This window comes from Parus major, chromosome Z (assembly GCF_001522545.3).
Source record: "Parus major isolate Abel chromosome Z, Parus_major1.1, whole genome shotgun sequence".
Lineage (NCBI taxonomy): Eukaryota > Metazoa > Chordata > Aves > Passeriformes > Paridae > Parus > Parus major.
The window spans coordinates 50,291,453-50,316,487 of record NC_031799.1 but is presented as its reverse complement, the minus strand read 5'-3'; the positions used below and the strand labels follow the sequence as shown (position 1 = coordinate 50,316,487).

General features: G+C 36.1%; 1 protein-coding gene across 1 annotated transcript in view; it reads left to right on the top strand.

Moving 5' to 3' along the window:
- The first annotated feature begins 7,523 nt into the window (after positions 1-7,523).
- The window catches only part of LOC107215797 (atrial natriuretic peptide receptor 1-like), a 40,213-nt gene continuing 22,701 nt past the window's right edge, over positions 7,524-25,035 (top strand). The window contains exons 1-9 of the mRNA XM_033511398.1: positions 7,524-7,608; positions 8,963-9,059; positions 11,852-11,984; positions 14,424-14,547; positions 16,503-16,607; positions 17,183-17,285; positions 18,861-19,006; positions 21,594-21,666; positions 23,866-24,013. Coding sequence (XP_033367289.1) covers positions 9,044-9,059; positions 11,852-11,984; positions 14,424-14,547; positions 16,503-16,607; positions 17,183-17,285; positions 18,861-19,006; positions 21,594-21,666; positions 23,866-24,013 — 848 coding nt within the window. The 5' untranslated portion in view covers positions 7,524-7,608; positions 8,963-9,043. The remainder of the gene's footprint in view (positions 7,609-8,962; positions 9,060-11,851; positions 11,985-14,423; positions 14,548-16,502; positions 16,608-17,182; positions 17,286-18,860; positions 19,007-21,593; positions 21,667-23,865; positions 24,014-25,035) is intronic.

Genomic DNA, 25,035 nt, shown 5'->3' with positions numbered 1-25,035 from the left:
GTGGTCAGAGTCAGGATTCAGATCAACAGAATTCCTGGCCATGTGTGGGCATAGGTGCAATATAGCTCTGGCAGAAAACAAGTGTAGGAGTCCAGCCTAAAATCAGATCCTGGAGAAAGGCGAGGAGTCCCTGCAAGGGCTTCTCAGGCCACACACTCCTACATGTGGTTTCATGGCTGGAGAGCTGCATTGTCCGCGTTGGCCCTGAGACTAGGTGGGTAGCTTCCAGGAGAGAGGGGCATGCTCAGGGAGCATAGCTGCTTATAGCCAATGTCAGGACTGTGTTTCCTTTTTATTAATTGCTTCACACATAACACATAAAAATGAGATATTTTTTCAGAACTATTTTTTCAGATACCCTTGTGGAGATTTAGTGGCATCAGGCCTCTGGTTGCTATTTACATCTTTAAGAATCCCTTTTTGGAATTTTAAAAACCAGGGAATTATTTTGTAAGAACTAAATTATAAAGGAAGTGAGGGGTCTGGAAGAAATGTATAAGACGAGGATTTACAGCTCAACTCCTAACTAGTATTTGACATAGTAGAAAACTGAAATACTTTATGGTGGAACCACCTGACACATTATGCTCCTTGCCAACCAGACTACGCTAGAAATAATTAAGGATTCCACTTTGGAATCTACTCTCTGAAGGGAAGGGAGAGGGATATAAAAAACCGGGAGAACAAGCAATTAGCCAATAGACAATATAAAACTGAAATAATGGAAAATAAAATTCCTCTTTATAAATATGACTTCATATGCCCACATTTCTCCTTTTTTCCCTATTTCTCACATTTATTCTCAAGTTTTCCATTCTGGAACTGTCACATAATTGGGAAAAGCAAAGACATGTGCCAGGGATTTCAGTTAAAATGAAGCTGAGCCCTAAATCACATGGGTGATTTAGCATGTGGCTACAAAGGATACCTTATTTTATTCCCAATTGGTATGTCACATCAGGTATTTGGGTTTCAAATCAAACCAGTTTTCTCTTCTATCTCTTATTTTCAATCACCATTTTAGCCACTATTTCTTGTGTCAAAGCTACAGTGCAAATGGTAGATTGATCCCTGAGTGAGAAAATTCCTGGCTGCCCAGTGTTTTCTGATGGAAGAAAGACATGTCTGACTTGAGCAGCAAAAGTAATGTACCCTAAGAACCAGAGAGTCCTGAATAGCAGAGAAATCTTTTCAGGTTCAGTGGCATACAAAAATCTTCTTCTTCTCCCACTAGACTACTTCTGACAATTAGTCAGTCATTTGATTCTACAAAATGACATTATGCCAAACTGGGAATTTACAAAGTTTACTCCATTTGAGGCACAGATTAAAAAAGCTCATTGAGACAAAGTCTCCATCAGCAGAAAGACTGTGATGTTAAAGAAAGACTGATTTTTACTTCTCTCTGTAACTGACGTTTATTTTAATTACAGAATGAGCTTGATCATGGTAGTGATCATAGGCTGCATTTGCAATCACTTATTTGCACACAATAACCTGAGGACAAAGTTAATTCTACAGCTGTAATATCTCTTCTGCCTTTATTTATTTTTTAATCTGTTTTAATTGTATGTATTTTATGTATTTGTATGTATTGTGTTACAGAAGCTGGGATGGTCCTTTTTCCCAGTGAAGAACTGTGACAATACATTGGTAGAAGATGTCTTGATACATAGTAACTAGCAGAAACCAGAGCTGTGGAGACTTCAGGCACCTAAAAAGGATACAGAACAATGTAACTGTTCTTTGTATAGCTGGGTTAAGTATTGAAGTGAAATTATAGCGAGATAAAAGCTGGTGGGTTTATAGAGAAACCCTTTATCAACGAATGGTAGTGAAGCCTTGGATTACACCACAAAGGAAGGGATAGAGGCTCCATTTCTGAATGTTATTAAAAACAGGTTAGACAAACATCTCTATAGCCTGACATATGCAGAAATGATCATGACTTGAGGAAAGGAAAGAGTCTGGATCTCTTTTTCTTTTTTGGGTTGGTCCAAAGAGATGATCAGTAGGCTAAATGTTCCTTCAGTTAAGAGACACTCCATCTCAGTGATCTCTCAGTGTCTCTTAGGAACTCCTGATTGTGTGACATCCTGGAAACGTGGAAGCAATTGTGGCTTATGCGGGTGTCTTTACTGGGGAGAGAAGGGCTATGTGCAATGTCCACAGATGTGCAGTGCTAATTGTACATAAAATATGAGCTTTGGAAAATCATTGAAGAATTCTGGAAACAGGAATGACTAGTACGGTGAGAAGTGAGGTAAGAAGACAGGAAAAACTCATTCAGGGAAAATGCAGATTTCTGTTGAATGCTGCTACCACCAGTGAAATGACCAGTGTATCTTAGGATCATGATAAGAACAGAATTGTCCCTCAGCTGCTGTCTGTCACTATTACCCAGGTCCTCCAGTAAATCTTAAGAGCAGACAAGGTTTCTGTTCTTAAGCACTGCAGACATGTGTAGCATTTCTGCCTGTGTAGGAGGATTGAAAGATGGGTGGAATTTGAGAACATCAATAATGTTCTGCTCGCTGAAAAACTCAAAATTATTCTGTGCTGAGCAGGGACCCACTCTTCTAAAGCTTCCCAGGCAGTCATCCTGACAAATTGAAATTCATTCTCACATTCTCAGACTTGCTGAATGCCCTTTGAACAACTACAACATTGGTATGCTATGTTACAGTAACAGAAACACAAAGATTTGTTCAGGAAAATCCCTTATGCAGAAGTCTATATTATGTACTTAGGCTAGGATTTTCTAAAGTTTAACATGGATTACTTTGAAAATAAAATTCTTGGTGGCTTTCTGAGAACTGAGAGTTTATTTTTTCTTATCCAGGCTTTTTATACACCAAATAACTAACATCACCAATATTTTCAGTTAATGAAATAATCACTGTTACCTATTAATTTTCTATCTGTATTTTCCTTGCAGAATTCTAGATTATCATTGTTCTGTCTTTTCTTTTAATAAGAAAAATTATGTGTTATTTTGCATTATGAAAATTTTAGAATGTTGCTTTTTTTATTTATTTTTATTCCCACAATAGCTCATTTACTGGTCAATCCGCTAAACAGAGAATAGTATTGTTCTTAAGGAAAAATGTTTCTTCTTCAAGTCTGTGACATATCCTAGGTGACAGTCTTTATATAACCTGGAGGAACTATACAAGATACTTTTCATTTCAAGTTTTGATGTATTTTCTAACATTTTTGAAATAAATTAAATATTTAGGCTTGTTTAGTGGCATAGATCAAACCCAAAGTGCAGCAACAGAACAAGCCTTCCTGTGATGTCTCATGAACTAGAGTGAACCTGAGGAATGCATCTATAAAAGCATACATTTGTTCAGTATTCCTAGTAATCCGAGAGTACAGGGAAAACTACCTGCCACCTTCACTAATTAATACCACTTGCTTTTTTGAGGTTTCTCTGAGTTTATGAGGTACATACAACATTGTGGGTGGTCATCAGAATAAGCAGTTTCTTTGCTGTAGTTTTCACTGGCTGTAGTTGCCTTTTTATGTGTTTTGCTTTCATACTGTCTCTTTGCTCTGTTCCTTTGTGTAACTGCACTTCTGCAGTAAGTAAACTGTCATCAAAGATTAATCACCTAAAATTAACCTTTCAGATCCTTGAAAATCAGTATATCATCACATCTTTTTTTAATGTATGATTACCATTTTTTTTTAGCTTGAGACCTCTTTCTTAGAAATTCTCTCAAATATTCAATATTTGGAAAAATGTATGAGAGAAAAGAAGAGATCTTACAAAGTTAAGTGATGGTGTGTGTGCAAGGCTCAGGATCTTGTTTACTGCTTTCCAACATTTCTTCAGACCCATACTTTATTACCTGTTCAGATCTCCCAGCAGACTGAGGGCATTCAGTATCTCTGAAGCTACTATGGAACTTATTACAGTGTTTAGTCTTTTTGTTAAACTATCAGTAATTCTGGAGAAAATCAGGTGTTATTTTTTAAACCTGTTAATCCAAGCTCAGATAAAGTGTAAATCTCACTGAACCATATGATCTCAGATATGCATTACTTGAATAAGTGTTTGCAACAAAAATGACAGAAAAAAACCAAAGGACGGGAGGAAAAAACACTAAATCTTTTTAAGGTAGTGCATAATAATAACAATAATCATCATCAGATCAGGCTTTTGATCCAGTTGTCCAGTTCATTTACTAAGGAGCAGAAATCTTGGAATACCAGCACCATGAGGAGAGAACAAGAAGCCCATGCTGAAAGACTTCTTTGACACGTGTAATAGTTTTCTTCAATGTGGTTTTGCAAGACAAAAGTCAACACCCTTTGCAGGGCTGCATTATGTAGGTCAGCAAAACCCTTTCTCTGCAGGCTGAAAATGCATAAACAAATGTTTGGGGCGACCCAGTGAAGGTGTCACTTGTGCTGTGGTACTGTCACCACATGCCAGAGCCCTGGCAATTTCTTGTGGCTGCGCAGTGCATCACTCTGCTCTTGGGAAGGGGTAGAAGGCCACCATCCATCCGCTGCCTCTGGACTCCCTGGTGACAGCCTGAAATCGGACAGGTTCTCTGCTGCACTGTGTTCTGTACTCCATTTGCCACAGTTTGAGCATCAAGAGAGGACTTTTCTTGCAGCAGACCGCGTAGTGTGGGTGCGCCCAGAGGAAGGTGTCCTTGAAGGAGACCGGACGGGTGGGAAGCTGTCTGCCGCCGTGCTGCAGGGAAACCACTAGAGAGCAGCGTCAGAGTGCTCTGCCCGTGCCCCGCTAACGCCGCGGGCAGAGCAAGCCGTGCCAGCAAGGAGGGCACTCGGACTCCGTCTCCTTCAAAGTCATTTCGGAGCTCTCACTGTATAACATGAGAATGGCATGGATAATCTTATATCCCTGTAGATGCTAGGAGCTTGGAGCGGTGTGGCATTGAACAGGACGCCAACCCATGCACAGGATGAACATATTCTGCATAAGTGGAGTTGTATATGCTAAGAACTAAAGCTTTAGCTACTGATTTCACAAACCACAGTGCAGTCCTCATGAATCTGATAAATGGTGTCTTTGGAATGCCATCATTTAAAAATGTCAAATAAGCCCTGGTAGTAGCTTTTGAGGGGTGTTTTTTTGAGTTTTTTGGGTGTTCATTTTTGTGTTTTGGGATTGGTGTTTTTTGGGTTTGTTGCTTTTTGGGGATTGTTTGGTTTTGGTGTTTCTTTGGAATTTTTGGACTTTTTTTGGTGTTTTTGTTTTTATTCAGTATCCTCATCTTGCTTCCAAGACAGGAATCATCTGGAAAATTTGAATGTCAGAATAAACAAATATTTTCAAGGATATCTGAAGATTACATCACACTAATTTTTGTTTTAGGTTAGTGCTGGAAATAGGTATTCTGAAATACTAGAAAGAGCATAGGTAGCAGCTTTTGTTCAGTGATATTGTCACCATGATTATTTGCTACAAATGTTAACAAATTTTTATTTATATGAAAAATATTAATATTTTTCATATAAATAAATATATGAATTTTTATTTATATTAAAATATTAATAGGAATGCATGTTTTTAACAATATCTAAAGTTTTCTTTAGAAATAATTTTTTGAAATATCTTTATTTTCCCTCTGTTTCCTTTATAGTAGAAGTCATTATTGGATTAATTACTGAAATGGAAATAATGTAGCTTAAGGGACTGAGTACAGCCAACATAATAGAAATACATCTGTAAACATAAAGTGATTTGATACTTTAATATCAATCAGTAGAAATCTGCTGGGTTTTTTTTTTTCAGATTAAGAGATCCTTTGAAGAGAAGAAGCCAAAGAACTCAGTGTTATTGCACTAAGCAAGTCAAGCAGCAGTACATAAAATTCACTTTATGCTAGACTGGGTCTGGCTGCGACAACAAACTCATCCATGGTATGATGGAATGTTAAGATATTAATGCAAATGATGTAACTGCTTATAACTTACAAACAGTAAAAGGAGCAAATGTAAAGCAAATACTATTGAGTACTTAATTTTATTAAAATATATTTCTGATTTCTTTTATATACAAAGAGTTGTGGATAGAGCTGAAGAATATTTATATTTATATTTATATTTATATTTATATTTATATTTATATTTATATTTATATTTATATTTATATTTATATTNTATTTATATTTATATTTATATTTATATTTATATTTATATTTATATTTATATTTATATTTATATTTATATTTATATTTATATTTATATTTATATTTATAACACTGAGTTGTCAATTCTTTCTTTTTACCAAGGTTTATTATTTATATTTATATTGCACTGGTTTTCTTTTTAAAATTTCCAGTGCTTCTCCACTTAAATTCAGAGATGGTAATGTGCATCTCAAGTAACTGAGATACATTGTTAAATCAGGTAAAGTAACTGGGATAGATTTTTAAATCAGGCAACTGTTAGCCATTCCTGTCTGTCCATCTTTAATCCAAGATTCCCAAGTACATGTGGCCATTCTCCAGGAATTATGAATGAGGTGATAGACAAGTAGCTGTAAATATAATGTATGATATTTAACGTCCTTGAATAATGATATCAATGTCATCTGAATATTTGTCAGTCCAATTAAAGAAAACAGGATCTGTCTGACAGTCTTTTGGCCTCTGAAGTATCTAACAAGTTATAATCCTTAACTTCCTTGTCACCAAATTCCTTATCAAGCAAAGATATCCTAAAACACAGGGCAAATAAAACCTCTCCAAGATGTTAATATAAGTGGGCTATTTCAAGTAGAAAATTATACCAGAAAAAAAAAAAAAAAAGGGGGAGTCAAAAAAAAGTGGCATACTGAAATTCTCTAAAGGAGTTCCACAAAGTGAAACCTATCATTTGGGTGAAAACGTCATGGTGAAGCACAGGAAGACAAAACACATGTGAGGTTTAGCATCTCATAACAAACATACAATTTTAACCTAAAACATATTCGTACCTAAAACATATTCGTTTATACAAATAGATCTTTAATCAATGAAGCCAAACAGATATTTTCATTAATTTACAGCTTTGTCAATATTATTTTGGCACACATTGCAGTTTTTTCATGCCATTTTGATGCAAGATATAGTAAAGTTCAAGCAGTTTGACTAAGATTCTTAATATCAGATTGGGCTGAGAGACAGAACTCAAGAGGCAGCACAGAGAAATATTCAGGAGAGCTGAATCACAACTAAAAACTTGTATTGGCAGGGCTTCAGGAAACAGATATTAATGGACACATCTATGTCTATTGTACCAGCGTGGCTACACAGAAACCAATTTCACCTATATATGTAGAAGGACACTTGGATAGAAGTTGTCCTACACCTTCAGGGACTGAGAAATTGAAATCACGATGTCTCATACAATTCAGGTTGGAAGGAAGCTCAGGAAGCTGGTCAGCTGTTCAGCCTTACCATACATCTTATATTGGTAGCCTTTGCTTTTCTTGGTGTTTATACACTTTTCCATCTTTGGGCTCAGGTGTGTCTCTGTGTTTATTTCCACAGCATCAATTCATCCGCCTAAGGGTCGGATGCTGCTCACGTTTGACAAGGCACTACAAGAAAATCCCCCCAGTTGTTCTTCTAGTTTCAAGCAGTAAGTAAGGGAACAAATTTCCGGAGGGTGGGTCTGCCCCTACAGCAAGTGGGGACTTTTCAAAGGGTTTCAGCAGAGGTGCAGAGGGGTATTTCCACCCTGCACCATGAAGTGGAAGAAGAGGGAAAGAGGAGGCAGAACAGCTGCAGCAGCTGGAGTTGCCAGGATCAGCTTGCCTAGCAACCCCCTTCTTAGGCAAGGGCATCTAATTCAGAAGCAACAGCAACATCAGAAGCAGCCCTAACACTTGGTGAGCTGGGTGCATGTTAGGGAGCATGGGAGCTGTCAAATCACCAGCTGTAGAGCTCCGAAGCCTCCTCAGTTTTTTGGTAGGTCTACCTAGATCTGCTTATCAGAACATATTCCTCTGATCTGTGCATACAGAAAGAACTGTATATGGCTTATTACAGTGAAACAGCTATTTGCATTGGGAAGTTGTTGATTTTTATTTTAGTAATGTAGAAACCAAAAGCAGTGGAAAAATCAGTATCAATATCAGTATCTTGGAAAAATCAGTTGTATCATTCTATCTTGTTCTATTCACGTTGTGTTGTGATAAGCAATTGCATGATACAGTAGATGATTATGCTTTAATAATATATAGAAAAACAAAGCAGATTGTATGAGTAGAAACTATTACATTTTTCTAGAAAAGAGAATAAGCCCAGAGTACTTTATCATAGAGTATTCTGATCTGTTCATATACACCCTAAAGTGTATTTTTTAGTACATGGCTAATATGATCTGCTATAATGTAATATATATACATATATAGTGTATATTACTTTTGCAGTTCAATCTGTGTGCTATTGTCATGCTGTATTCTACCTACAACAGGCATATGCAATCTTTATTTTATGTGTCAATGTGTATATTAACATTTATATCGTTAAAATTTATATTGTGTTATTAAAAGTATAACAAAAAATTACTGGTTAAAAGATTTTAGGTATAAAAGATTAAAAGAAACGGAGCCGTTTGGAGTGGGGGGAGTGCCATTTTAAAAGCAAACAAAAAAACCTCTAAATAAACTGTCTCTCTGCATATGGTCCTAGAACCACCTGCTCTTTGTAAAGAACCATTTTGGAAGGGAAAGGTTAGTTAAGTCCCCTATCTGTTTCATGCCAGTTTTTGGACAGATCAAAATAACATACTGGTTGTATTTGTATAGAATTATCTTTCTTTTTTTTTTTTTTTTCATCTGGAAGTTGGAGAGGTCAAAACATGCCAGCCTATGTTTCTGCATTTTGTTCAATTTCTCTAGAAGGATTATAAACCTAGAAGATAGAACTCATCCTTTCCCTCTTCTCATGCTGCCTTTTACTGACTTTATTCTTTTTTTTTTTTCTGGCAGGTGATATTAGTGGAGGGGTGGCATGATTTAGATAACAAAGACTATGACTGTTGGCCCCTGGAAAAGCCAGATGAGTACAACATGCTGGACTGCGGAGGTGAGTGAGTCAAAAAGAAAGATGGTTTCTTACTTGGGAAATGACTGAAAGCCCAAAATTGAAGTATTCATAATAACAGTTTACTCGTGATGGATATTATCCATGGTGAAATGCAACTAAATTAGTGAAATCAGAGAAATAAGTGAAAGAAAACAACTAAAAGGTACTTCAGAACAATTATTTGTCCAGTATACCTTTGTTTCAATAGAAAAAGTAATTACAACAGCTGTATGCATTTGCCCAGAGAGAAACTGAAAACATTTTCCTTCTCATTAGAAAACCAAATGGAACATAATCCAAACAGAGGTGTACTGTGCTTAATCAGTAAACCAGTAAGCAAAATCACTGATTCTACCTATCATGCTTTTCTATTTTTCTCAAAACTGTTCCACGAGTACCTATAAGACCCTCAGACCTTTAACCACTTACTTCTGCCAGTATAAAAACTTAATTTACATGATGAGATAACAACAAAAAAGATAATAACTTTTTATGTTGATAATTTTTGAGATGATAAAGTAATTAAGGAGCAACTGATATGTGGAAAACTCAGTACAAGTTTCTTGTACTCTAGTGGTTATAAAGCAGTAGAACAGTCCCAGAAAGGTTTTGGCTTCTCCCTTCTTCGGGATTTTCAAAACCTGACTAGACAAAGGCTAGAGAAACATCCTTGAGATGACCCTGCCTTGAGCAACACAGGCTTGGACCGAATGATTTCTGTAGGTGCCTTCCAAATTCAACACTTCTGTGATATTGTGACTCTGTAACAAATAAATAGCTGATGTAAAGGAACACTTTGTTTGTGTTGAAAAAGGTAAGACTGGAGACAAGTGTTCAATAGAGTTTTTAGGAAAAAAAACCAAGAACACTTCAGATGGTGATTCTAATAAAACAGTCCAGGAAATATACTGCTGTGTCACACTCCTAGCTCAATGTTATAGTTAAACATTCTCCAATTAATTCTGTTGGAACAATGAAGTTCAAAGACTTTCTAGATAATTTCAACTAAGACTTTTATCCCTGTATGAATTTACTATTGGTTTAACATTTAAACAGCTATTTATCACTACAGATGCCTTGCTTAAAGCTATTTTTACTAAGTACAAGGGAAAATAATGTGATTAGGTTGCTTAATTAATGCATACCCATTACAGTCAGTTTTAGAATGAACTTCAAGCTCTATCCTGCCTTTCTTTGTAGGCTTTCTTTGCCATTTTCTGGGCATTGCTAGAAACAAAGCAAAACGCATATACTGAAGCCTCATTGCTGTGAAATTAACAAAAGATCTTCAAAGATTTTATATGTGGGAGTAACTTTCATTGAAAAGAAGAGTTTAGTTTACCTTTGTGACACCTTTATAAGGAAGTAGAAAGTAATTTTACTGAAATTTGTGCTGACCTTTTGTCTTCATTCTCATGTATTCTTTGAAGCTCAGCTCTCTTACCTTTTAGTAGAAATCACACTAGCATTTTTTAAAAAATCTTTGTATTATAGTTTTTCACTTAATGTTGGCAATTAAAACAAATTTTTGCTTTTCAAGGGAGATTGGAAATAAAGAGGTTATTTTACAATTTGCCTAACTAAATCTGATAGTAAATTAGGGGGAAAATAGTGGTTTCAGTACTGTGCAAGCGAGGAACATACTTGTTAAAACAGCTATGAGTAACAGAAGAGGTCATAACTGAACAACAACAAAAAGTCTTGTATTTTTGTGAGATCTCTTGTAAGGCAGGTTTACCAGTCCTCTGCAGAAGGAGTTTAATACTTCCTGATAAACTGAGTTACACAAACTGAGTTGTATTACGTAAGTAATTTGATGTGGTGAAAATTAAAACCTTCATCCAACAATAGACAAAAAGGTAGGTGAGTGCAGTGGGAAGATTTTGAGGGGGTTAAGTGTATAGATTTAAACTTCTTCCAACTTTTGTCTCACTTCATTCTCAGGCCCAGAGGAGGTAATATGGAATCCCAGGGACAAGAGATATGATGGGGATAATTCATCTTTCCCAGTTTAAATTGTGAAAATGGAACATGAGAGATGTCTGATAGCACTCTTTTCACTGTCCTCTGTTCTAGAAGCCATATGGTTCTATCACATGAGAATGCACTCTTAAATATGTAACTATTAATATATATATATAATTTATGTTTCAAGAGTTTAAGGGTTTTGGCTGAATTTTGGGTGTGGTAGAGTTATCTGTTCCTCTTCCATAACAAGGTGTGTCTCAGTGAAAGCAGCTGAGAATTAAGAGCAAAACTGCCAGATCAAAAGAGGAAAGCAAATATGCCAGAATAGACAGCAATGCCATATCCTGGAAACAAAGTTAGTTTACGTAAGATGAGCAGATTTTTCATTGCATTTCTCCAACTGTTTGCTCTTTTCAGAGTGTCAGAATTCTTCAATTAATGTGCATTTGTGTTTACCAGTACAGCCACTAAAATACATGACTCTTTTTAGCTCATAAAAAGTATATTGAAGAATACTCAGAGGGTTACTCAGAGGGTTGTGATGCACTGGGACAGGCTGCCTGGAAAAGCTGAGGATGCCCTATCCCTGAAAATGTTCAAGGCCAGGTTTGATGGTGCTTTGGGGCATCTGGTCTATTGGAAGGTATCCCAACCCATGGCAGTGGAGGAAGAACTAGATGATCTTTAATGTGCCTTCCAACCCAAACCCCTCTATGATCCTATGAATAGATGAAAATTACTATAGAGAAACTTTTACATTTGTATGTATCTGTTAAGTAAAAAAGTATAGCAAATATTCTGACCCATGACTGCATTGTTTCTAGGACTGGAGATGACATGGGTGCAAAGGCCTCCAGAAAAGGCTGTGAGTGGGGAATCCTTCAACGTGACCTATGCAGTCTTTGCTTCAGACAGTTTTTATCAATATGCAGTGCAAAATGGAATCCTTTCCCACAGGTATTACTTTTTATATAAATCCTGTCATGATCATGAGTATATGAGAATTTTTTGTGTACATATTCAGTGATATAATTGGAACAGCCACTCTGGGGCTCTTCATTATTCTTTCCATCTTTTGAGATCTCTTATAGCCCTCTTTGCCCTGCTATTTTTCCCTTTGCTCTCAGACCAGCCATCATGACATGTTTGCCTGCTAGGTCAGAGACAAGGAACAGCACTACTATCACAGTGCAATTCTGAACATCGCTTCTTGCCTTCTCTGCACATTTATACAATTGTCTATACAATTTATAGCTGAAGTTTAAGCATGAGTCACAGGCTCTCTATATCCTATACTTCAATCATAAGTATGATTAAAGTACAAAATATGGATGTGAAAAAGAGGTAGTCCAGCCCTGAATCCATTTAATTCAGTGGGCAAACATTCTTGATTTCTGTGAGATTAAAATCACTCCAAAAGCTTATATGTCAGCTCACATGCTCTGTTGGTGACTATGGACATCAGCATTTAGAGAGTATGTAGGGGTGCAAGTCCAGATCTACAGACCTGGATCTGTAAATCCAGGGTAATACACTCTGATTTCACACTTTTGTCTGTAAGTAGCCATTCTCCATCCCTATCTAGGAACAGCTAGGACAGAGGAGCCCCACTTTCCATGCTGTTGTGTAAGAGATGTTTACAGAACATTTTTCTCTGCCTGAGAATCGTTCAAATTATAAAAGCTGTTATCCAGAGTTATTTTATTTCATATTGAAAGATGCTCCATAATCAATTTGCAACCACAAAAATTAGATTTTTTTTTGTCATCTATGTAGTATGTTTAAAAAATATTTAAAATCTGTTTATCACATTTTTCTAAAATTTATGGCTACTAATAATTCTGGGAACTTAACCACGAGGCAGGTTTTTCCACTGCTTGGCATGAATCTGATTTTGCTAGTCTTCCCTGGGAGACCCACTCACTCAAATCATTAAAGAATTTGGAGAAGTCTGCTTTTTGTATACTTATACATACCTTGAACATGGAGACAAATGGCAGATATTTTTAAAGAGAGATAAATCTATGCTGCAGTTTTTCAAAGGAATAAAATTTGCACCTCATTTTGACTAGAAGGTTATCTGTTTGATACTAAAGATTAGAGTGGCTGACCCAAATATACCTGAGGCTGGCAAGTCAGTGTGTGGGCATCAGTGTAATTGGGTGAAGCCATGGTGAAGATATTGAATGAAAAATATGTAATACCATATAAATTTTGAAAAGGAGCCCTAAAGAAAAGTACATGATGGAATTAGATACCAACTTAATTAAGTATTTTTCTTAATTTTCAGCATGAACTCAAAGGCTAATAAATTTTAATATTTTATCTGTTTAGATGTTTTGGAGATTGACATGTTTCCTTATCTCATATTTCAGATATGTCTATGCCCTTATAAATCTTGCCATGAGTACAATCTATGTTAACCTATTCCTTTGTGGTTTTGTTTATTTGTCATAATAAACACAGTTTTCTCATAAAAAACCAAAGCCTACTGTCTTAGACCCACTCATTATTGGCTAATTCTTCTTTCATTAAGAACAAGCCAAAATATAAATCCTGTGTTCTGGAATTGTTTTATAAAGATCCAACACAAGTACATAACATTTCAGCTGAACTGCAATTGATTCTGGCTGTATCTGAGTAAATCATGTTTGCAGAAAACAATTTTATCTTACAGCCAAATTTATTAGAGTGATAATAAATCAAATAAAATTGCCTAAATTACCCTGAAAGTGTAACTGAGGAAACAGTGTTGCATCACACATTTCGAGATGAATACATTCATCTTTCAGGAATAAGTTTTCAAAAGTTGTTTTGCAGAACAGTCTGTTCAAAAAGTCGACTCTAAATTTGTGGATTGGAGAATTATATCTGATGTTATCATCCATTTTACTTATTTTCCTTGGCAATTTAGATTGTGGAGCAAAGACTGGAGCTAAATGGTCTGTATGAATTGCATGCATCGATGAAGGTTTATGACTGAAAACATTGAGACAGGAAGTAGCCAGGGACATGTGTATCTGAGAGTGGAAGTAGAATAACAGTGTCTTTATCTGTGCCAGATGAAGTAGTGCCAAGTAATCCCATCTGGTCATGAAGTCAGGCTGGAAAGAGAAGTGGAGGTTGGTCCCTGCTTGCAGCACAGTATCTCCTAGAAGTGTCTAGTGCGTGGCACTAGGCAGAGGTCCAGTTGACAACAATCTTCAGTGCTCCAAGAGCATTTGAACCAAAAGACAAATGAAAAGAAGAAACAGTTAAACAGTGTTTACTTCACCCCAAATGTTTTTGCTGATAATTTCTCTGTGCAGGATAAAGAACAAGCTCTCATGTGTTTGTTGCAATTTTTGTGAATGAGGAATGGATGTTAAAGTTTTTCTCTCTCTCCTGCTTGGTTAGCAATGCTACTGCTGCAAAGGAATTCTGTGAGGAGCATGAATGTCCTGCCAGATGGAAAGATGCAAATGGGGATAACTGCTGTATCCACCATGCCAATATTCACTCCTGTCCTTTGGCCTTCATGGTTAGTGTGATGGCACAGCATCATGTGCTCTGTTCTTGCTACTGGACGAGGCATCATTGTAATACGCTGGTTCAAGTTCATAAAGTATTTCTGTGATTCCAATTAGACCAAATTTATATAGTTCATTATATGTTCACAAATTGTGGTTCACTAGAATCATGGTGGCAACGTCTGTCAGTTTTAGATATTTTTTTTTTTTTGCACTGGATGCTGTGCTTGGAAGGCAGTATTCAGAATCTCTCATTAGTGGGACCACTTTCATCCATCTGAGTTTACCTGACTTGGACCACTTGGCAGCCAACAGAGAAAGCAAAATAGGTCACTGCATTCTAAAACAAGCAGGGAAAATTGTTAGTTGGAGGTATTCCAGGCTCTCTGTTTTATAGAGAGACTGAATAATTTGCTTGGATTACTGGAGTTGAGGGGAGTGAGTATCACCAGCTGGGACTTGAACTTGAACTGGAGCCTATATACCCATGTCCTGAGATGGAATGATTTTTCTTCATTGTGTCAGAGCAAAAAAAGGGAATCCAAATACAGGATAACAAACTTTGTTCATGCAGTGAAAGCAAGATCCATTCTTGCCTGTCTGCTTGGCCTGTCCCTCTTTGAATGACTCCTTAAAGTTCTCATTCTAAAAATACTGTTTGGAACAATTTTTTTTGGTGTCTGTGAGGCAAGCCTTACCCTGCATAAGAACTTTCATGCAGCTGCCCAGTTTTTCTACTTTCACATTCTTGGTGACCAAAGGTGGTGTAACAGGAAGCCTACCACTCATCTTGCAGCCATTCCATATACCCTTCTGTGTGAAGGTCTAATGACTTCACAACAGCTCTAACTTGCTTCTTGGCAATCTGTTCTTAAGGGCTTGTTTATTAATAATTCCCTGAAGGCCTTAGCTGGCACCAGGGCTTTGGTTTAAAAGAGGAATCCCTGATGGCACCATTACATCAAAATTTTTTGTCTAGGAGCATATTAAAAAACTTTCACATCCCCCTGCTGTGGTGACCTCTTATTATTTCTATTTTCATGATTAGTTCTGCTTGAAATTATGTTGTGGAAGTGGCAAAAGCATGTTCACCAGCATGCATCATTTGATTTCTTCATAATACTCTAAATGTTAGAGTTTCTGCTTAAAGGAACTGAGCTTTTGACTGACATACAGTTGAACATCACTGCATAATATTGCACATACACTTCAAAGTAAATTTTTTCCATTGTTTGAGAGGAGTTTGGGTTTTCATTCTTTTTTTTGGGTTTTTTCAGCATCATGTGTTCGAAAACATTTTATTTTGGTTGATTTGCTCCATTTCTTTTGACTTGGTCTATTACTTACTCTCCTTTGAAAGAACTGTCTGAAGAATTATGTGGAGTTAGAAGATAGGCTTAATCCTTTTAGGTAAACAAAAAGCTATAATATCTTTGGGCAGCAAAAATTAATCCTCTGTGTTTGCTGTTGTAGGAGGTTTATTGAGAAATGCTCTGCAAACAGGCCCTGATGCAGTGCCTCCCTTCCTCATTTAAAGAAAAGAGAAGAAAACCTGCTGTATCAACCACTTGATACAGCAGCTGTTGTAGTCAACAACTACAACTGAAGTACAGTTGAGAAAAATCTTAAAAGTAGAATATGATTCTGGTTCTGGTTCTAGCACAGCAAATCCAAAAAAGTGAACCAGCTTCATAAGATCACTCATTCTATGAATACAATACAGAGGCTCATGCTTTAAGAAATAACAATGTATGTGAGAACTTAACTGAATACAGGAACAATTACTTCTCTGTTATTTTGTCACAGAACAGTGTTGCTTGCGCATTGGCAATTTGATAGCTTTGGTTATGAAATAGAACTTTATTTACTGTTAGAGAGCATAAATCATTTGGAGAAAGTAAAAGAGGAAGAGCTAGGACTTTCATTGTGTTCTGGTATACTGACATGACCAATATGTCTACTAAAGGCTAAAGGAGGAATATGCGGTCCATGGATCCCAGATGATGGTCAGATATTTACTCACACTTTGTCTACTGCTGGCAAAATGAGCCAAAGAAACTGGACTGCCAAGGTAAAGTCTATTTATTGCATATAGGATTTGCTGATTTGCTCTTTTTGGAGCTTACTTGCTGGTAATTTAATGCAGTTCATTAACATGTTTCTCATTTCATTTATGTGCATGTATTATTATCTAAGTTATGCATATAGCTGAGTACTATCCATTCCCAACTGACTTGATTTGGACGTATCACCCTTACACCTTAGGTGGTAATGGAAGGAGTGGGGATGGGAGAAAAATGAATAGCATAAACTGTCCATTTGAGGTCCACATTAACAATACATTTCACTCCTGACTGGACTTTGATGCAGGTTCATATGACCATTAGGGAGCTTCTACCTAAAGAAATAGCAGGAAAGCCTACATGGCAGGATGCACAGGGCTTATAGCCCTAACTGGTGAGAAGAAGACACACCAGGAAGGGAATCAGACCAGTCTTTCTCACAAGAGCTCTCTCTCCTGATATGATTTGAAAAAAATGCACAAATTCTTCTGAAGGATACCACAGTAGGTCAGTTCTTGTTATAAAAGCCTAGTGTATGCAAGTGAAGTTTTGATGCTTTCTGGTTTGTTCACTTGTTTTGCAGGTTGTTCTAGTTCATGTGGGTGTGACTTCTCTCATTGCACACATCAGAGTTGGGAGAATCCAAGCTGCTCTGGAAGCAAAAACCACAGTCCTTCCTGCAGTAGGTATGATGTAAAATGAAAATGTGAGTTAATTGCTTATTGACTGCAAATCTCAGTGCTTTCTTCATTTGTGCATAGTTAACAAGAGCAAAAACAACTCCTACCCCAGTCCACCTTTAAAAATACACAAATGTCTTCCTGAAATTCTTCTTCACATAACACTGAAGTCTGAAAAAGTGTTTGAGCTTCTAACAGTTGTATTAATCTAGAACAATAGAAGGCCACTCTTGTCAAATAAGTAAAGTCAAGTACCATGACCAATGGCTTTAGGTACTACAAGGCTTGTCTGCAGTTCATGAGAATGTGAGAATATTCTTCCAGCTAGTGTTCTGAGGATCTGGACACTTTTCCTCTGAAGGGAAGCAGACTAGTCTTAAACATATTGGAAAGGTAGAAATCCATATTGATTCCCATGTTCACATTGAAAATTGCTCCCAAGGGCATCAGTCTTTAATTCTCTTGAGTATAAGAGTATAGGAGAAAAGCACAAAAAACTGTAGCAATTCTCTTAGTGATGTAAAATTTTAAAAGTGGACTTGTTTAATAAATTAAATACACAACCTGAAGAAAGTTATTGAATAAAACAAAAGTAGCATCACAATACTCTTGTTAGCTACTCTTCTGGAAGTGTGAGAATATATTTCCTAATGTTACGGGAAAAAAAGAAAAAAAAAACACAAAGAAACAACTTCAGTGTGAATAGAAGTATTTATCTATAGAATTTTCTACTCATTTCAAAACAACTGCAGCTGAATTTTCCAGGAAATTTACAATATATTTGAGATGAAATTTTAAAAATGCAGCTCTACCCCTGAGGCAGAAAGCGACTTCTGTTATTATCTTCGTATTATACTGGAATTAATGAGGCTGAAAGAGAATTATTACTGAGCAGTGGAATTTTTTTTTTTAGGTTTTTTTTATTAAAGAAAAATTACATAATGACAGAATAATACCTTCAGCTCACTTCTCAAGTCTGAAGTACAGTGTGATATTAGTTTAGTCACAGAGGTAAAATTGAAAGACCATTCAAGACATGGGAGAAGGACTTTTGTTATTTAAGACTTTTGTTTTAAATTACATCTAATATTGCTGATGATTTATATAAGACCTTGGAGTAAAGAAAATACTTGAAATGTGTGTTGCAAGATTTCTTTCTGCAGTCCCTTGTGTCTTCTATTGCTTCTGAGGAAATGTCCCTGGCTTCTGGGGATCACAAGTGCTGAATTAAATACAAAGAATGCAAAAGAAAATGCCAGCCTTGAAGAACTTTGAGTTTCAGAAAAAAAAAAAAAATATGGATAATGAGAAACACAATAGTGATGAAGTGATTTATACACAAAACATATCAAAAGCTTAGATGTAATTAACATTTAACCTGATCAAAGAAAACCTGTATTACTTCAGAAATTCATGTTCTTTAAGTTGCTGGGATGGCATCTCTGAATTCTTCAAAATTTATTCTCTCTGGGACTCTGGGGTTTCACAGGTCAAGAACCACATGATTAAATCTGAATGCAATTTTGTGGATGGATGAAACTGCCTTAAAATTTTCTTATACATGTTTTGTTTTCTAATCAGTCTGTGGAGATGGCTTTTGTGAGGAAGAAGAAGACTGCTCTATCTGTCCAGCAGACTGTGGGGAATGCCCTCTTTCTGTTGATGTTAGGATTGCAATTGCCTTACCAATATGTTTAGTCTCCACTGGTTTCATTTTGACAGTCATGGTAAGTACCTGTTCTCTACTCTTTTATTTCTTTTCTCTTCCATGATTTTATTAGACAGAGTGTAGCTCTCTCTTAGTAGAGGGTTATATTTTCTTCTGCCTCCAGCACCGGTGTTCATGGAAAAAAGCAGAAAGAAGGGAAACAACTTTCAAAGCTTCCTTATGAGGGAAGTCACATTATATTAGGAATTTTCGTCCTGTAAGAGAGAAGATTGAGGTGGAATGTAACATGGGGATGGGTAGATTATGGTAAAGAAAAGAAAGATTTTCCACAACGTGAGGTGTAGGGAATGCCAACAAAGTAAGAGTACTTTTCACTCGCAATATAACTCTGTTATGAAATAAACCATTTCAAAACTTTATGAAGGCCAGAATTCTAAAAGATTTCAAAAAAAATTAGGTAAATTCATTAAGGGATTAGGTTCGCAAGAGGCCATTAAATCTCAGAGTCCAAATAGAACTTTAAAAGCAAAGCATTCAAGTTGCGATATTCTCAAAAGAATCATGGGGAGAGGATAATTTTTTTTTCTGTTTTGGCTAGTTGATTTTTTTAATAGGTTCATTCTTTTAGTGTAACAACCAGCTTGGTTTAATTCAAAGTGATTAATTTTTCATAATAGTTATTAATTATTATAGCCAACTTACGAAGGAAAAACCAAAAAGCGAATGAGGAGAGAGGAGTATATCAATACTGGAGAAGTAGTTTTGGGTGTCTTTGAATGAAAATGCCTGTATAAAGAGAGAATGATATTATGACTTATTCCTTAAGAGTGCTTCTGGGAAAGAGGATCTACATTCCTTATATGTCTGCATCTTGAAAAAAATGCATTTGTGAGTTTCAAAATAGAGGTTTAGCAGGTGAATATGGTAGTTGTAGAGTCATTGTATTGACTGTGTTCATAATGGGTAATTTATTTAGATCTTGGCCTATATAAAATCCCATAAAACTATAGGCTCTTGTGTCCTCAGGGATCCCTTCTCTTTCCATCTTACGCTGCAGTTGCAGTGAGGATCTGAGGAAGGCAGCTGCATAGAGAGGGAATGAGTAGGAAAAAGCTGATGGTCCACAAATTGAGGTTCTAAGGGAGGCCTGAATCCCATTATATTTGTCTGTCTTTCTGTGCCTTGCTGTGTGACTGTGAGTTTGGAACAGAAGCACTGTTGAAAGCTATTTGAACATTCATAATCCAAAAGGAAGTTGTGACAATGAGTTTATAGCAACTGTCCAGTAAAACCACATGATCTGATAGAAATATGCATTTGGACAGATAAGTTCAGATAGTTTTTTTTTTTAGAAAAAGCAATGGAGATTCTTGGCCTTGCATATGTTTATTTAAAGGTCTTGTAGAAAAATTAATCTATTATTTCTGCTGTTTTTCTGGAGGTTGGGAGTAGTTTGGTTTTTTCCCTTCTTTCATTTCATGTAGACATGTTCCTGCTTTCTTCAATAGCAGCATCATGGGGTTTTTAAGTTTTATTGGTTTTACTGTAAGAAGATAGGAAAGATTATTTTATCTAGTTCAGGAATTGATATAATGTAAAAGGAACCATCAGGGAAACTAATGCCTTCTATAATGCTTCAAGCAATGGAAAGGATTCCACTATCAGTGCCAAAAGAAGCAAGCCTAGTATTCACTTCTTGCTAACATGTCATTATACAGTCACACCTTTGCAAGATAAAATGTAGGTTTCTTTCCTCAGAAGTCCTTTGAAATAAGTGGGATGACTTAATTTTGATTCAGTGGGCTCTATATTTGTCATAATTTCAACCAATGTATCAACACAATCTCTATAACCTGTTCCTTGTCCATTATCTGGGCTTTTGTTACCTCTTTCAATGAGTGCATCATACCTAATATTAAATTTCTCACTTTAGAAAATGGTATAATGATGGTAAAATGCTGCTTTGATTTCACATTTTGGCATTTACTGCAGTCATAACAACTGTATAATTTAATCTGTTGCTCATTTGAAAACATGTATTTACACTTTGTAAATGTTAGCTTTGTATGTCAGCTCTACTAAAAATCAGCTATTAGCTCAATGCCTTCTTTACAGAGTAGTCACAGAATCCCTACCTAATATTCTTTATGATAGAGTATTTGACATAATATGCCTAATTTGTAGGTCATGGGCTAATTCTATTCCAAGATATAAGTTACTCTGCTTATTATCTTGGGATTGGGATGAAGTGTGTTCTTGTCATGTACTTACATAACACGGGGCATTTCCATGAGATGAGGTTATTTAAACTCCTCATCTGATCTCCAGGCTGAAATGTAAATATATAAATGTTGACGAATGTTGATGATGATGGAGAGTTTGTAGACAATGCAAAATATGACATGTAATTAGTTCTGGAATATAGCCTGTACAGTTTTTAATACATTTATTAGATGCTGTTTTCTTCTAAGCCTGATATTAATACTTCTGGTTCTAATGTTACTGTAAAACATATCCTGGATGTTTACACTGCAGATTTAATTTGGATACTTCTACATTTTCATATTTTATAAAAATAATCTCTGATTCAATGCCTTCAAAGACAAGAGGGTTACATTAGGATTGCATTTTTTTTACTTTTGCAGTGGTTTCAATATCAGAAACAAAAGATGCTTTGGGATGAAAGCTGGATTATAGACTTCAGTTGCATCAAACAAGGTTAGTAACTTGTAATTTTGATACTGTAATCAGTTTCCTTATTAATTTTGAGAAATAATCCCAACTGCTCATATTTTAAGGGTCTTGCAAAAACTGAAGCCATTTTTGAAAGACATATCCAGTATTTCATCCCTGTAACCTCTGTGAGCTGCTCACTCATATTTTTGTTTATCAAATTTTAGATCACAAACTTATTTTAAATAGTTTCCTTCTTTTTATTTATGTTGATTTGTTAATTGAAAAGGCAAGCCTAACCCAAAATAAACAGGTAAGATCTGAAGTTGGATGAAACAAATTGCGTCAGTGGATAGACCTTTCTATATAATTGATCTCACTAAGTTGCCCTGGAATTGCACAAATATATAGAGAGATCTATCATTGTCTTAATTTCTCTCAGTATATGCTGAGTGTCACAGACTCGTTACAAAAAGTGATAAATTTTGGCCAGAGGTTTTGAGGGTTTTTTCCTATTTTATCTTCTGGTTATAAAATATGATTTAATTTGTTCTAATTAAAAAAGTTAAGTTATTATATGATCTATTGATCTATTGTGCTGTACTTAAGATATATCTAAATTATTTACTTTGCTGTTCCTTGATTTAGCATTCAGAAGGAAAACAATACCTAGATCCTCAGAATGTGTAAATCTATGGAAGTCTGCTATGCTGATTGTACACACTCTCATTTTCTGTCTCTAGGACAGAAGAATTTCTAGGAGAAATTACTAGGCAGATGTCTGCTTTGGGTGTCCAGTGTTGAGATGTTCTTGTGATAATATATAGTAGAGATACTTTCAGCCTTAGACTTGAACATTAATGTCTTTTGATAAGATATCCTTGTTGTTGTAAATAAGAGATTTTGGCTTAGAAATTATTTTGATTTCAGGAACCAAAATTAATTTCAATCCAGATTTGTGAGAACAGAAATGGAGAAAAATGTTTTTAAAATACAGCAAAAACTAACGTGCAAAATTTTCAGCTGATAGTAAATTAGAAAATGCCATAATCATCACATGTGAGGGGTAGCAATGGAAAGAGACTGAGGGAAATTAGAAACATGATAAAAAAATAACAGATTAAAATTACTTTGAAAACTCCAAGATGAAAGATGTAACTTTCTTGGAAAAAGAGCCTGCAAAGCATCAATACTGTTTAAGACTATTGCTCTAAAAGTGATGATTAACAACTTAATGAGGATTGATAACATTATAAGGTCACAGACAGTATGTCTTCTCTGTACAGAATTATTCAGAGCTACCCACAGTAGCCTGAAATGCACAGATACCTAAATGAAAACACATCTGCAGTGCTCTACGCAGGGTATGTAGCACTCAGTATGAAAAATTAGCCTTATTTTTTTAAAGTAACTTTGTTTTTTGGTGTATTGCACCATATTTAGAGATATAGATATATATGCAGTCTAAGTCTCAAAGCTATCTCAGGGATCTGTAATGTATTTCTGGAAAGAATGCTGTTGAAAGCTTCAAATGTCAATGCAATTTTGAACTGCATATGGATAATACTATGGTGTGGGAACATGGCAGTCCTGATTCAAGGTGAGATGTTGAACTCCCTCAGCAAGATATTTCTAACAGGGAGAGTTGAGAGGTCTCAGCAGTTCTGATACTAATTGGATAAATCTGGATTTTAACTGGAGATTATGACATGACATGTAGTTCATTAAATTTGTTTTGAATTTGTCCATTTTCTTACTGTGAGCTGGTCAACTGATATTAAAAAATGTACATTGAAAATCAGTGGGATTTTTTTTCCTCTTACTGTATTGTTGCTCTCCTCTGACTTCTCTCTGGTGTCAGAATCACTTCCCACATTCCTGTACTTTACAGTCTTCTAGGAGCTCCAAATAGACTTGTTAAAGTATGGCACAGGGTTTACTCTCCTTCCCTGGGTTCTGTCCTCAGCTTCTAGGAAGCCCTAGCAGAAAGGGCTAATCATCTCAAGAGCACAGAAATGAAAATCGCATAAAATCCTGAGGATTAGTGAGAAGTATCTCTGGCAATGAATCATCTTTGAAACTTTTTTTACTTTTTATGCAGCAGTCACACAGCTTTCTCTCTTAACAAGAGCAGATGAAATGCAAAGTTTTTGAGAATTCTCTATATTTGTTTGCCTTTGGAGTCTCCACCTGTGCATAAATAAGGACCATTGTGTGCCTTTTCTCATCCCACATCCCATTTAGATTGCGTTATACAGACAGCAACAGGAAGCATGATGAGTGCTCCCCCAACACTCAGTGACTCCAACATCAGTTGTGTTACTGCTCTGAGCTCCTGCACAACAGCTGCCAACATGTCCAGAAGGAAATATTTCACCCAGACGGGGAGATAGTAAGTCAATATGCTACTCATTTATTGCAGTATCTACTGTTTTAGTTTCACTTTGATTTCTGGTTCTTGCCACTTTACGTTGATAGGCAGCAAAAAAGCTTGAATTTATCTTACTAGGCCAAATCTGGTATGTTAAGGTCATCATCTGACTTCTGTACCATATACTGGCTGTGGAGTATTTTACATGCCAGGCTTCTGGTTTGGTTGTCATTTCTCCTTTTCTCTTAGAGTCTTGTTAAAAGATTGTAGGTACGTAAGATGTCCTGCATGTGTTTATGAATGGCCCTTGCTGTTCAAATGTTTCTCAAACCAAGACTTTTATAAAACCCTTTTTTCTAAAATTTGCAGGCAGAGCGAACTAGGTTTGCTCCATTGAAGGGCATCCTCTACAGTAGCACATTAGAAATCTTGTCCTTTAACCAGCCGACACAACTCAAGGTTCAGAGCGTATCACCTCTGAATCAAATTATAAAGGTGCATATCATGTAACTATAAGGACAAATGTTATATCCTGCCATGCAAAAAGCAACTTTTCCCATAGAAGTGATAAAATTAAGAGCTAGAAGCAGAACACGTGCAAAGCTGGAAGCTGTACTTATCATTTGAATACACAGGGAAGGATCTATGCTTTGCAGGATAAAGAAGCTTACTTGGGATCATTGGCTGAGAGAGAAAGTGCCTTCAGCATAGCTTGTGGAAAATCACAGCCACTTCATTGATGAAATACTGTGTTCAGCATTGATCATTTTTTTCTGAACTCTTTCTCAATGGTGACATTTTCATCATCATTGTCATCACCACCTTCCTTGGATGACTCAAAGTCAAAAACATTTATCAGTGGTGAAAAATGTAAGAATGGGGCATTCAGTCTCATTGGTGAAGCACCTACAACTGCTATGCTAGACACCCCATGCTCTCTATTTATATGGTGGACATCACTAAAATTCCTGCAGGTATCTCCACTGAATTCCTTTACTCTGAAAAGGAAAATTGCCTTACTCTCTATCAAATTCAGCTACTTC